General features: G+C 41.0%; 1 protein-coding gene across 5 annotated transcripts; it reads right to left on the bottom strand.

The window, feature by feature from the left end:
* Nucleotides 1-831: 831 nt before the first annotated feature.
* On the bottom strand, nt 832-14,349 carry LOC119152627 (caspase-10-like). 5 transcript variants are annotated; one of them, XM_037398170.1, is made up of 11 exons: nt 12,343-13,908; nt 10,386-10,512; nt 9,701-10,040; nt 9,458-9,557; nt 8,755-8,890; nt 7,876-7,961; nt 6,617-6,653; nt 5,332-5,420; nt 3,791-3,902; nt 2,533-3,037; nt 832-2,008 (listed from the first exon to the last, which is right to left on the bottom strand). In XM_037398170.1, the coding sequence occupies exons 2-11, from the start codon at nt 10,450-10,452 to the stop codon at nt 1,846-1,848; spliced, it is 1,635 nt and encodes a 544-aa protein (XP_037254067.1). In that variant the 5' UTR covers nt 10,453-10,512; nt 12,343-13,908; the 3' UTR covers nt 832-1,845. The 5 variants fall into 5 exon arrangements, with proteins under 5 accessions (XP_037254067.1, XP_037254065.1, XP_037254066.1 ...); XM_037398168.1 differs by lacking the exons at nt 10,386-10,512; nt 12,343-13,908 and adding an exon at nt 13,977-14,349; XM_037398169.1 differs by lacking the exons at nt 10,386-10,512; nt 12,343-13,908 and adding an exon at nt 13,977-14,349 and having other exon boundaries at nt 5,350-5,420.
* Between the last annotated feature and the right edge of the window lie 468 nt (nt 14,350-14,817).

The raw sequence follows: 14,817 nt of genomic DNA, 5'->3' as shown, positions 1-14,817 counted from the left end.
ATTCACACTGAATAGTATAAATTATGGTAAACTGTGTTTGAACAAACCTTTTTATGAGCGAGGGAGGCTTCACCGGTCTTTTATACCTCACAAGTGTGGACCCCTCTCCCCAGGGAACTCAAAGCAGGAGTCAGCTTAAACTCTTCTGACTGCCTTTACCTACCTATGATTTAACTGGAGACTACCCAGGCAGAAGTCTCTAACAGAGAAAGCAAGTTAACAGGATGATGTGCTCTGTCTACTAAACTTAATGAAAACAAGATCCTGCAAAACAAGGTCAAAATTTTTGTCAGGTGTTTCCCTGTACTGACAAAAATTCAATTGTTACATAAACATACAAAACAAAGGTGCACCAAGCCTGAACAGTAATTGCGAGCCAGAAATTCCACCATTCTATTAAAGTGTGTTATATATGCTACTAACAGACACAACATTTTCTATCTGTGGCACAAATGTAACTTCAAGTGTGGCAGCCATACCAACTCAGAAGACTCAAAATGCAACAAGATCACGCGACCATGAATTCCATCACGATAAAAGTTCACCATTATGTTTTGGCAAACTTGCTGCATTTTAATGTTCTGCATGATGCAAAACCCCCCTCCTAAAAATCCTGGATAGCGCAAGCTAAAAACTGCATTAAGGCAGTATCCTTCCAAACTGTCACTCTAACCTGTGGCTAGTAATCATACATAACAATCAGTGTTTTGCTGAAACAAAATAAGTTTCACTTCAGCTTAAACCCTGAGGCAGTTAAAACCCCGGTGATTCATGTAGCCCGACAAGGTGCAGGGGCCAGTCAGAAACACAGATAAACCTTACACTAGCACATAATTTTTATCTCACCAAGCTCTTAAAAAGAGGTATGAATTTAATGCAGTCACAAACAGGAAGGACAGACAGACATAGTAAATGCTCATAAAAAACATGACATTATTTCAGTTAACTCACAAAATGCTCTGTTAGAAGCTTAATCAACAAGAAGCCTTGTTTCCCATATGGCTACCTATTGGGTCTTAAAGCAAGAAACAATAATCCAAAAATTTAATACTTAACAAAGTTAATCAATCTGATAAACCTATACAGATACACTGCTGAATGCCATATTTCATAGTGTGCAAATCTTCCATCATAACTTCTATTTCCGGAAGTGATGGGGAAATGACAGTTCACAAGGTTTCACAGAGGGAATACTATGCAGCATTTTGGCTTGACTCAGTTTTTGAAAGATCTCATTGTTCTGAACAAGGTTTATGTTAGCCACTAGACAGTCTCAGTGTGCACTGTGGAACAAATTACTAATGTCAATAGTTAACTGTTTCCCCATTAAGTTAAATGTAATTTAAATCAAAGATGGAATAAATCCTCTTCCACTCACTACTTAAGCTTCTCCCCTTTGTCCCCACCTTTGTCTTCCTCTATGAACATTGCTAGTGGATTAGGGGCAGGATTTAACAGTTTTAGCTTGCAAAATAAAACATGATGGGCCTAAAGCAGACCATTAACAATCCTGGTTTAGATATGGAAGGCTACATGTAACCCTTATGCTGTCAGAAAAACACTTCTGTATCTGCAGTCTGTGCAGGTACAAAACAGTTTTAAAACAATAAAAGCATTCTTCTCCCAACCCTGATAACTCAAAATATATAGACGATGTAAACAGCTGGCACATGGATTGTTTAATTCAGTCTTTTCCAGTTTCACAGTTTTGTTTGTCCAAGATATTTATGAGCCCTTGCCTTGAAGCTAGGTTCCTCAGGATTCTGGCTAACTGCTTTAAAACAGGTAGTGTGGTAAACTGCATTTAAATGAGATGTGCTGGTAAAAGGATGTATTTTAAAAACCTCAATGTTGCTGTGAAGGAGGAGGGTTTCTAGGTATCGGGAATATTAATTTTCTCCTTAAGGTATATGCCGGTTGGGGCATCTGCTTCTTTGTCCCCAAGCGGTCAACACGTCTGCCCACATCTTCATTAACTTCTGTAAGAATTGACAAAATATCTTCACCCCTGCAGCCAGAAGAAGAGCAAAAATACAAAAATTACTTATTAATGAGCAGATGGCACTCCATTTAACACTTCCCAGATAATCTAGAAGATACGGTATAAATATTCAAAACACAAAACCCACATCTTTTTCTCCAAATTTCTCTTTTGTTCTCATTTCAGTCACATTAAATACAAAAGACCTTTTTTTACTCTGTCTTGCTTGATTCAACCAGCAAAAAATAACGGAAAAGAGTATTTTTACCTCAATCCACTCAAGAAACAGATTGTTCTGCCTTAGAGAATACAGATAGGAGGTTCTGAGGTTTTTTTACAATAAACTTTGCATTGTCCAGATTATCTCTATGGTACTAGCAGTGTTAAGGTAAATTTATCAGTGGCAAGCAAACAAATCATCAGTTTAACGTTTTGGTTTTTTTGTCCACCTCAGAAGATGGTTAGGGTTCCTATGTGAATTTGCCTTTGGAAAAAAAGGAGGGGGCAAGTTCCTCCCGTTTTTTCATGGAAGAGCTAAGCAAAGTACTTACCTTGGTACCAACAACTGTAGCTTGCTGCACAGGGCCTGAATATACCAAGCACCCTGCTGAATGTGCCGGAAAGAGACATATCCATCAATTGTGGCCATGCCTAGGAGGAAATCAGCCTCTTCGGGAATACTTTCAGAAGGAGAAACACTCTGTTGCATGGAAGACAAATCGGGAATTCTTGCATCAGCTTCAACATAGACAGGACACTGTATCTCCTTTCCCTGGCAAGCTTGGATAAAGAAGAGTTTGGGCTTTTCAGCCAGTTGTGGACATTGTTTAGCCGTGAAGTGGGACATGATCATGCGGATTGATACAAGTTCCTCATCTTTCCCGTAGATCGCTCCTGACTCTCCATGAGATAGAATACAACATATAAAACAGTCCCTGTCTTTGTGATCTTGCAAACGCTGCCAAGTTCGCATCAGATCTTTAATCTCCCAAGATGTCAGGTCAGTGTAAGTCCTCACGTCCAGACCAAGCCATGTGAATACTTGCTCCAGTTCCCCTGTAATTAAAATATAAAAGAAAAAAAATGATGCAGTAGAAAAACATTTCATGAAGTCACCATGCAAGCTAATCTGAAAGACCTCACAGCCTGACACTTCTGCAGATTCATCCTCATACTAGTATCAACTAAAGGTTAACTGGAATAAAAAAAGGTAGCATCAGCTCAAACATAGGAGTTCCTCAGTTTTTGTAGACAAGTTTCAGAAAATACAGTGACATTTCACAATGTATGATGACACACAGAGTGAGCTCACAAATGACACCTGAAAACTCGCGGAATCCTCCCCACCCCAAGTTTCAGATTAGATCTTTCAAAACCTTCCTCATATTATTATTTTCCAGTTGCAGTTTTGACGATTAGAGTTTCACACACGAGATAAAGAGAATGAACAGAATAAAACAAGAAGTATGCACAGAGTTGCTTGGTTATGGAATTTTGCATTATATCATGTAGAATGATGGTTTACTTTTTGTTCTTCATTATAGCTATATAGATAAAGGCTTAGTAAAGAGATTCTTAAAAGGATCCAAGAATGATCCAACTGCATCAGAAACTCAGTGGTTACTCATCCTTTAATCCTTCCTCCCCTAGGAGACACAAATAACATAATATAACACATCCCAAACATTTTACTCTTTAAGAGTATTAACTACCTAAAATATGCACAATATATAGAGCAATACTAGACAATCAACTCACATGGGTAAACAGAGAGACTAATCCTTCAAAAAACTGACTTCAGTAACTTACCAGCATCTTTGCAAGAACCCTTCCTCTCCTGAAGAGACCTATCAAAGTTAACATTATTAATAATAAGACAAAATCCTCTGTGTGGTCCATCCATTTTGTAGCTTTTCATCTTCTGTAGAAAGGAGAGGAAAAAAGATTACAGCCTCAATGAATTTATTCAACTTACTTGGATTTCCTTAACATGTCTCAAAATTGGCATCAAAAAATTAGAGGTACCTAAGACTGTGAGTGACTTTTGGAAAGCTGGAACTCAATGGTTGCCTCCCTGTGTGAAAAGACATGGATGAAGCCTCAAGCACACTGTCACCATACTATCATACTGCAGAGGACAGGTTTAGCAGCTGGGTTGGTCATCTGTATGCAAAAGGAAGGACTCAGCAGCCAAACTGCACAATCTGAATTGGTGATAGGGACAGAAGTCCCCAGCTGTTTCCAATGTCACAACAATATTTTAACTTCAGATGGCAGAGGGTTGACAATGAAACTACAGGATGCTAGACATCTGAGTTGTTTTTTTCAAGAGTGCTGATGAATACCTGGAGCAGGTGGTTCACAGAGATCCACTGGAAAGTAATGCAAGCAGAACAGAGATCTCAGAAGTGTGTAAACCTGCCCGCACTACCAGTTTTGCTAAGACTTAAAAGTTACCTCCCACTGTTAGGAAAGAACGTTTTAAAAACTGAAAAGTCACCAAAATTTCAAGTACCATCTCTTCAAGTCCAACCTTGGGTTGAAATCAAAAACTCCCACCACTCCAGTTCCTTTCTGCTCACTAGAGAAAAGCAACAAACACCTGCTTTTGTGCATTTTAGGAGAACAAACCGAAGGCAGCACTCCAAGCCCCTTCAACAGCAGTAAGAAGTATTTCTGATACACCAGCCTGAACATCAGGTGATACCAAGATATATTACAGCACAGAACATCAAGAAGTTAAATAGTTATAAACAAATGCAGGAAATTGCTCCCTCAATATCCATGCTCATCAGAAGGAAACAGCCAGAGGGAGAACCCAGTGGTTACACTGCTGCACAAGGTTAAAAAGTGCACATAAAGCTTCTAAGAAGGGAACTCACAAAATGGATCTTTTCTCCTGTACCAAGACCTCTGGTTTATTGAGAAAGATTGTTACATGCCTGCAACAGCTTACTCAAAAACTCTTGCCACCTTTTATCCTCACGAGGTCTTTGCATGCTACCCCTGATCAAATTTCAAGATGGCCTGAACCTTTTTCTAAGCCAGATCCAGAGAGAACTGTGAAACTGTTTGTGTCTTGCACATTCTGCTGCCGTCTCGAAAATACATAACTTAAGAGAATGCCAAACAGTTTGCCTGTATCAGGAAGATAAGAAGATACAATGATGTGTGGATAACATCAAGGGTTAAAATGTTCTCTGAAAAGCTCCAGTTGATCAGACAACTCAAAAAACTTTATGAGACGCGCAGGCATCTCACATGTCCTTGTATGATAAATGTCATTACAGGGATGAAGACCCCACACACCCAGGTATTCAACAAGAAGGATTTAAGAGATTGTCCCAAACCTTGGATTCATTTTCTACATTGCTGAATTCTTCTGGCAGCTCCAGGTTCATTTCAGAGAAGCCTTGTGTAAGATTAGTTGCTTTGTTATCTAGAAAAAAAACCCAAGCATAGATATTTATGACGAGAAATCTAGTACTGGAGGACGTAACGAAAAGGAGCTTAACTTCAATGCAGCACTTTTTGTATTTTAAATCCTGTTTTCATTAAAAGGAGTAATTACTCCATATGAGATAGCATCATCATAGTCAAAGGATCTATTTTGAACATGTCTCCAGTTATTTTTATTATACATATTTTCATGAAAAAGGCAAGGCTTTTATTTGTATTGGTATTGTGGAACAAAGATATCCATGGTACAAGATTAGGTTCTACCTGAAACGTTCAAATGATTTTTTCATTTGGAAATCTGCTTAGAAATAAACTGTATTACAAGGATTTCCAATGTTACTACTGAAGCTCCCATTAAAGATTTTTTTGTTTTGTTTTGTTCCTGAGTCACTGAAAACTCTCAGACAAACTTTCAGAGCAAGGCTGCACCAACAGAGCTTAGAAGAGGAAGAGAGCTGACAGATGTTGTACTGCTGTACTTTGCAACTGGTCTATTTGAGAGAGTCATACAAGGTGGATGCAAACTAACCACTGTTATTTTTACAGAATCTTTTCAGAGATGTAACTCTGAAAACAGATCCAAAATGTAACTTTATTTATTGCTGCTTTATTTACTTCTCCTTCTGAATGCCCTAAAATGCTTGTCTCCTTTTGTACGAATCATACACTATTTAAAGCATTCAAAACATCCATCTCTACCATGCAACACTCCCTGGCTCTTCAACATCACGATCTATACAGCAAAAGAAGTCAGAGGTAAAATCCTGCACCCCAAAAATTAAACCCATCAGTTTTATAAACAGTCATGGTGTCTCATTCTCTTGTCCTCCCAGGGATATTTAAACAGAAAACTTGTTTTTCTTTTTCAGGAAAGAAATAACCTTTTTGCTTCTAATAGGACCAGCCCTTACTTCACTTCCCAGAAAGCACATTGAGTAGTTGCTAGTAAATGCCCGACAAAGTACACATGATTTACCAGTTTTCTCTTGCCTCTTTTATGTAAGAGCAAAAATCCTTCAAATCTATTTGTGCAGAAAGCAAAAGACCCTTCCAAGAAGACAACAAGGTAAGTCCATTGCATTAAACCAAATGGTAGAAATTTTCTAGAGAAAGTAAAGGAATGCAACATTAAACATAAAGGTAATAATAACCAAACACATTATCAGAAATTCTTACCATTGATATTAGAACTGACTGATTTGATCGAGGTCTCCTATTTTTTGAGGAGGAGGAACACCATGTTAAATATCACTATTATATAAAATAAGTTTTCATAGTTATTTTTAGCAATATAGCCTTAATACAAAGCTCTTTAAGTAGTGTGTAGGAAAAATACTGAATTCCTAAGAGCAGCAAAGCATTTAATAGTGAAACTACAAAGGAATTCCTCACTTAGAGCAAATCTTACAGAGCTGGAAACAACTCTATTTTCTCTCAAGGATAAAGGGAAACAGCACAGAATTTTCTTACACTTCCAAATGATCCTATCACTATAGGGGTAGGCAGTCACTACAAAGAAAATAAAGGTCTCAACACAGTCCCGTATCAATCCTCTTGGTTAGCCAATTATTTGAGCATGAATCATTGTAACTAAGTGATTCTAGTCCTGCCTAAGAGGTATCTTCTAGCAGTAAGTGTCAATGGTTTATTACAGAGCATGGAAAATGTTTATAACCTCTCATAATTTTAAAGAGAAAATCAAACATAATCATCAGGGTTATGGAAACAGTCTCTAAGTCTTTTTCTAAAATTCTTTTAAATATGTTTGCTTAATAAAACTACATTAATTTTCTTACTGCACCAAGTGCCAATGCATGACGGCTTCCCCAAACCCTCTGGACACATATAGCAAAAATAGCTCAAAGCAGCAGTAATGCAAACCCTTCTGATACTAAATAGCTCATTTTCCTAAGCTCTTGTCTACTAGAGCTTCACTTAAGGGAAGTATCCTTAGAAAGATCACTGGTTTTCCTCATTCAGAACTGGGTTAAGACTCCCTACCTTCCTCCCCTCTTCCTCAAAAAGGAAATCCATTACAGCCCTGGTAAGTTTCCCAATCTGATTCATCATGCAGCTGCAGGAGTTTAACTGATCAAGGACTAGTACGGTACGTTGAGCAAATCGGACACCTCCTTTAGCAGCAGCAGTTTGAACTGATCATCAAAGTATAGCGTTAGCCTTCAGAGGTGATTTAGTGTTGATCAGACTGAACAGATCAGCAGTGACTGATCCATTCTCTAGAAGACACCTGTCTAGCTTTTTTGCTCATCTCTCTTCCTAACATGATTTTTTTCCCCACAGTTGCACATGACCAATAGTAATACTTTTAATAAACCACTGTTTAATACTATATGCAGCTCTATTCCTTACATGCTGAACAAATACAACCCCCCAGACCACTAAAACCCAAGCTGGCAGTATGTACTCCAGTGTACCTGTGGGGAAGTGAATACTCTGATGTCTCCAGTGTGAAACAGTGAAGATTCCTTGACTGGCAGAGTGTTCTGCTGAGGCAGAGGCACTAAGAGCAGAAAGAGACAAAATGAGAAGCCAAGTGCCTTTTAGTTAAGCCAGTATCAATCTGCACATTAGGCAAATGTGGATCTATACCTACTGAAAGATGTATTAAAACAGAAAGCAACTTCGAAACACACTCAAAAAGCATGGGGGAATGGAACTCACGAAACACTGAGTGCCCTTGCACCTACTGGGGAGATGTAGCTTTTTACTTCCCAGAGTCTGTTTCCCAGTGCTTAAATAAATGGAAATAGAACTGTTTTCCCCCAGTATGCTTATAGTCACCCCATAGGGCGTTAGATGAAGGGAAATTACAAACTGCATTATAACCCTTGATTACGTGAATCACACATTTAGTAATAAAACATACCATGTATTGGGGACACATGCACAGTTTGCCTCTCCAGTTTTTTAGCAGGCAACTGCCTTGTCATACTGTACATTCATACACCACAAAGTGCCTTTTACAGGACAGTCATCATCATCTCAATACTACTCATGGGGAAATGGAGAAGTGCAACATAACTATAAATAGATTTTCAGTTTCCCACCCTGTTCTGTATGTGCTGGACTGCTCTTTGTGGCCTCAGGTATGCCAGCATGTCCCTACTGGAATTCAGCTCGGAAGTAATGCAAGGTAGGGACTGTTAATGCCAAATTTGTGTGTGAAGATGAGTGATACCACTCCAGCTCCTGTTCCAGCAATGCACACACGGAAACCTGAGGCAGTGTTACCCAGACCCTTCTAGTGCTTCTTGCATTTCAGTGAACCTACTCCCTGACTCTGAATTTCTCACCTTTTGTCCTTTTGTAGCAGTTTACTGTTTCCAGGAGATCAGGTGAAACATTCATACAGACCTCCTCCAGCATCTGTACATTGTTTTCAGTTAAAAGGCCCTGTTTTTCCAATAAAATCAGCAAATCCAGAGCAGACTGGCAGCCAAAAGGAGAGGGTAAAATACAGTTATTTTTCATTGGAACTGAAAACCTGTCTCAGCCCTGTCTGTCTCAAACAATCATGTCATTATATGCTTTGCTTCCTCCCAACAAGATTCAAACAGTCAATTTCACATCACTGTGGGAGGTGGAAATGTGGCTCCATGGAAAGCTCCATGTTTGCGTTATAATTTGGTAGGGTCTTGTTTAATTAAACAGATTCACCCAAACCATATTAATGGCTTTAGGCCTTGAGAAGGCTTTATTGCTGTAAAATGGAACCAATGACATATATGGACGTGAATCTCCTTTACACACAGCTCAAGCAGGGGAAAGATTTTATTTGTCACCCTTTTATGACCTAATGCAAGACCGTGGACTGTCAGCGATTGACCTTGGCACAAAGCACCAAATTCCACACTTATCTGTCAACAGCTTCCTCCTTGCTCGTCTTATAAATACTGACTAGTCTAGTTGCAATTATGCCCTATTCTGCCAAATACTTTTCCCACTTTCCCTCCTGTTTCCCCTCCCATATACATATTTGGCTCTCTCCTCACATACATAAATTATCCGTCGCTTTGGAAGACAGTTTTGCAGTAGGAATATGATGTGCTTCAACATCTCATTGGTAATGTTCTCTGACAATTCATACAGCATCTGCCTGTAACAGAGATACAGCGAGATAAAAGCAGAACAGAAGATCATGTACAAACTAAAAGCAATTTGAGAATTTAAAAATGGAAAGGGAAACAGTATGGCATAGATGGCAGTAATGGAAAGAACAGAACCACACTGCAAGCTTACCTGTACGGAGACACTCTTCCCTTCTCATGCAGACATTCTTGCACTTTCTCTTTGGTATAACCAAGTTTCTTGAGCAAGGAGTGACATTTAATTCTGTATAAGAGTTCAGCTAGCAGGAAAGTATCTTCCTTATTCAGATATTCTTCAGCCATGAGAAGCTGAAAGATGTCCACTGCTGACTTCACACTTTCTAGTTTTTTGAAGGGAAGCAAATCAGTACAGAGAAATTTTAAAGCTGCTACATCTTCAGCCACCAGATTTTCATCAATGAACAGAAGCTGCTGACGGAACTTCAAGCTGACAACTTCCTCCATGTTGCTGGAACCAACAGTCTCTCTGCCTGAAAGCAGAAAGCAAATGCTAGTAACACTTGAATCTTCAATACAACAGTCTTTGTAATAAGATTACACCCAACAGATATTTGGAAGCCCTGAATTCTCTGCAAAGAGGAGTTTCCTTTTAAATAAATTCAAAACTTACTTCCTTCTCCAAACACAAGACTACAACAAAGCCCAGATTTGGCAGAAGCTCTGAACAACCCAGTCTAAATTTGAAGTTAGCCCTGTCTGCGCAGAAAATGGGGCTAGATGACCTCAAGAGGTCCCTAAGTTCTTCTGTGTCTTTCAAACATTCAGATCTTTTCTTCTCTCCATTGTAGGTGGGACGAGTCCCTGCAGTAACTTACCACAACTTTCAGTGGAGAGAGCACAGTGGTTCACACATATCCCTTGATTTGCAGTCCAAGGGCTCATTCTTCTCTGGCTGTAGCAAGGTGGTGTTCCTTTGTCACAAGCCTCACAACGAAGCTGAAGCTGTGGAATACCCATCCACTCCCAGTCATATCTTGCTACCAGACTATGTTTCATATTTGGCATAGGAAAAACCTAAAGCCTCCCTTGTAAGTAAATGTCAACTAAAACGTAATAGCGCTCAGCCTAAATAGGGTCTGCACAAGCAACTCAGTCTTAACTGAAGTTTAATGGAGACTGATCACCCTTCCACTACATAAACTTCCGCATAGCCTAGGCAGTTCTTTTCTGCCTGTGGAAGGTTATATAGGTAAAAAGGTGCTTCAGTGCCTTCTGCCCAAATGGGCAGGTAGGTCTTTAATCTTTTGTTTAGAGCAGCTGGAAGCAGCAAAGCTTTCTACACGAGAGAGCACAGGGGAAAATCAGGGGAGTAGGGACAGAACCTCCAAACCTGAAGCCTTTGAAGCATCTGGGAGCACAGCTCAGCAGATAAACCACAGAGGATATCACAGCACATGGCGGCACAGAGAAGAGACTGTTGCGTTTTTGTGTTCAGGGGCAGACAGAAAATATAATCCCCAAATCCAGATGCCCACTTAGGAAACGAGGTTTGACAGAACTCAGGAATCCTGAATTGTGTCCTGTCCCCAGGTCACAAGTCAGAGCCTTTGCAAAAACAAAAAAAGTCAGATTGCTTTTTCCTGTATTCAAACTTACTCTCCCATAGCTTAGTAATCGTTCTTCACATTCCTTCTCATACTAAATCCCACGTGCCATGACATCCTCTTCATGTGAGCTGCTATCAAAAAGCTTCAGACCTCAGCCTGTCAGCTACACAGAAATTATATCACTTCACAGTAAATCAGACTTTAAATTCATTGAGCTAAAAGCTACTTTAAAGCCCTATCAAGATGCTTTGATCAACTAAATTTAGCAGAATAACTTAGGTTAAACTGACCCTGTCTAAACTAACAAGCTTATGTAATCCAGGTTCAAACTGAAATTATGACAATCCAGCACTTAGAGCTGATTTCAACTAAATGAATTTAAAAATAATTGCTTTAGGAGATTTAGGGGCAATCTGTGTGTACACCAGGTGTACATAGTCATTTCATCAGCAAATCAAACTGAAGCAAGATCTGGCACAAATTCCTTCATCTGCCTCTCAAATAGTTCTCAAGACTGTGTTGCTGCCACTCTTGGAAAACTTTGTTCACTCCAAATATTTCCAGCTTGAGTTCGAAAAGCCTTCAAGGCCTCTCAACACGTGCTGCGTTTGCCAGGTACCCGTACCTCCTCCTTCCCCCCCGCCGCCCAGCACCACCAAGCAGGGGAATCCTGCCCACCCGCAGCCCCTTACTGCGGCAGCGTCTTTATATCCCTCTACCACTTCATAGGCCACTTATAAAACAGCGTGGCAAAAAACCAGCGTCCTAATGCAAAAAAGGAAAAGGGGCGGACGATCCCCATCCCAGTAAAACCAGATGATGCCGAACACCCGGCAGAAACACAGGCGGGGCGCAGGACACAGCCGCGGCCCGAGCCCGCCGCGGTTCACGGGCACGCACCGCTAGAGCCGGCAGGACGCTAGCGGGCAGAACAGCGATGGATCAACGTCTCTCATTTATATTTTGCGATATACCCTTACAAAAGGAAAATCTCATGAAATACGCAAATAAGATTATCAAATTACTATTTCCTCCTGAAAAGTTTTATTGACCAGGGCACTACTAGGCCGAAATATTTAAGAACAATGGAGAAACACGGAGCACAAAGGAATGCCCAGGCACAGCCCGCAGCCCCGCGGTACCGGGAGGAGCGGGGTTTAGGCTCCGAGCTCCGGCGCCGCAGCCCTCCTTTGTGCCCTCCCCGGTCCAGGCCCCCCCTTCTTACCTCTCACACGGCTTTCCGCCCCGCGCCCTCTCCCGGCAGCTGCTCCGCGGGCGGCGCTCAGCGCTTCCCGCTGTTTCCCGCCCAGCCGCGAGCCCAAGCGCTGTGTCACGGCGCCGGGCCCCCCCGTAGGGCGGTGCGCCGCCAGCCCGAGGCCTGCGGGACGGAGGCGGCACCCCCGGCCCCGGCAAGCGGCAGAACGTCGGTTTGTGGGCGCGTCCGCGGAACGCGCCGCCTCTGCCAGCAGGCGGGCTCCGGCGGAGCGCGGCGGTGCCCCCCGGAGGGAGGCTGGGCCCCGCGGAGCTGAAAGGGGCCATCAGACATACAGTACGCTCCATCTGCAGCTGTTAGCACCGCGACTTCCTCTTGAACCTACCACCTTCTGGATAACGAGCGGGCAACCACAGTAATACACACGTATGTAACAGCACAAAGTAAACTAGACTGATGTGACAGAGCCATCAGCAACAAAGCCTGGGGCAAAACACCACAGAATCTCCTTCCTCACTGGTACACCTGAGCTGCTGAAAGCCGTAATTTATATTCTGCCAGTTCTCCTTTCCCTCTTCCATATATATACAGCATGTACTGAAGTACAAGAATTTTTTATTTCTCTTATCAGAAGGCAAAACTGAAATTCAGTACCAGGAGCAGTGTGTTTCACAGCCTTGTTCCAACCACAGTCAGTTGAGAAGCAGAGGAGGAGTGGCTTGTTTTATCTTGTTCAACAGCTGCTTCTGAAAACAGGCATTTTGGCAGTCTATGACCATGAAATTTCTCCAGCATGTCTCTTTCATGTTACTGTGCTGACACCCTAAACTCATGGATCCAGAATGAACTCTTTTCCTCCTCTTCTGGCTACTGAATGGAAGTCTGGTATCATTCAACCCTTCTATCTGCAACACATGTACAACTTGATGCAACCCATGCCCTGCATCCAGTCACTTTCCAGATTCAAATTTTAGGTGCACAGGACAGCAAGCGCAGACAGTCCCTACCATGTGTACAGAGGGACACAAAAAGCTATGGCAGAAGTGACAGACAACTGGCATCACAAAATTCCTGCATGTTAAATACTGACTTCAGTGCTACTTCTTACTGTGCAGTGAGCACAGGGAATCAGTCTACCCACACACCATTCTTCAAAGAGGTGTCAAGGCAACAAATACTGCTTGGATGATTACAGAGTGACTTCTGCTATGGTTTAGAATCTACTGAGGGTCAAGACATGAGTGCAGAAAATTGGTATCTGACATCCGTGAATGCTGCATGTCCCCTCCACTCACTGGTCATTAGAAGGCTCTGATCACTCCTGAGCCAAGCAGCAAGATACTAAGAGACTTCCTTCCTTTTTCACTGCAAGGGTAATTTACAGAAACCGCAACAATTTTCAAAACAGCATTTCTTCATCATTTAAGGAAGGGGACATGGATTTTACTCACTGTGTCAAGCACTACGGTGAAGAACCTCCAAACCAAAACCTACATTGTCACAAAACTATCACAAACAGAATATATTCTATTGCTAATATTTTAAGTACATAGTTGTATTTAGCATCACGCAAAACGCCCCAAAACAATAAACCCACGAAACCCCACCACATTGTTAAACCCTGTAAGAATAACCACTACTCTTACTTCCTTTCTCCCTTTTTTCCTGTTTTCTTCTTTCTGCTTCCAGTAATGATGCTGTATTTTTCCTCCAGATCTTCTTTTCCCTACTTGTTCTTCTCTTTGTTCTCCCTACCATTCTCCTTCTTGTTCCTCCTTGAAATTTCCATATTTCTTTCCCTTATCTCTCTGCCCCCTCTTGGTTCCATTCTGCCTGCTTTTGGTTGTCTATAAGGCGGAAGTGCTCATCACATGCAAAAGCTAGTAAGGGAAATGGGAAAAAGTGAAGTTAATTTGTGAAAAAAATCACATTTATTAACATCACATAGATATATATGATAACTAAGAATTGCATCTTATTTCTACAACCACAGAAAACATATTTGTTTCACCATTTGCTTCATTTACCAGCCACTACAGGAAGTAACTTCTAATAGAGACTCCAAATCTGTCATTTTATAATCCTTCTTACCCCATGAAAAATGAGCAAGGTAGTTTCAAAATTACACTTGTGCTTTATTTTATTTTAAGACAGTCAGTTATTAAATATTCAGGGTTAGAAACGAATGCTATTTTTATTACCTACCATATATAATACACACCCTTCTGTTAATGCAATGCATTAAGTTCTCTACTTGAGTGTGTGGAATACATATGAAGGCAATTTTAAGACACAAAGTATTTTTAAAGCCAGAAGCGATACGGCACTAGTTTAAGCAAAAGACCAGTTCAACAGGGCCTTAGAAAACAGGAAACTGAAAGGAAGACCTGCACCCTCTCCCTGTCCTGCTATGATGCATTGATTTCCACACCTAAAACACCATGATACTGGATTTAGTATTTTTACTTTAAAGCTCATAGAAGACAA

Source organism: Falco rusticolus, chromosome 8 (assembly GCF_015220075.1).
Source record: "Falco rusticolus isolate bFalRus1 chromosome 8, bFalRus1.pri, whole genome shotgun sequence".
NCBI classification, from domain to species: domain Eukaryota; kingdom Metazoa; phylum Chordata; class Aves; order Falconiformes; family Falconidae; genus Falco; species Falco rusticolus.
Note: the sequence above shows the minus strand (reverse complement) of the source record. Positions and strands in the feature narration are given on the sequence as shown.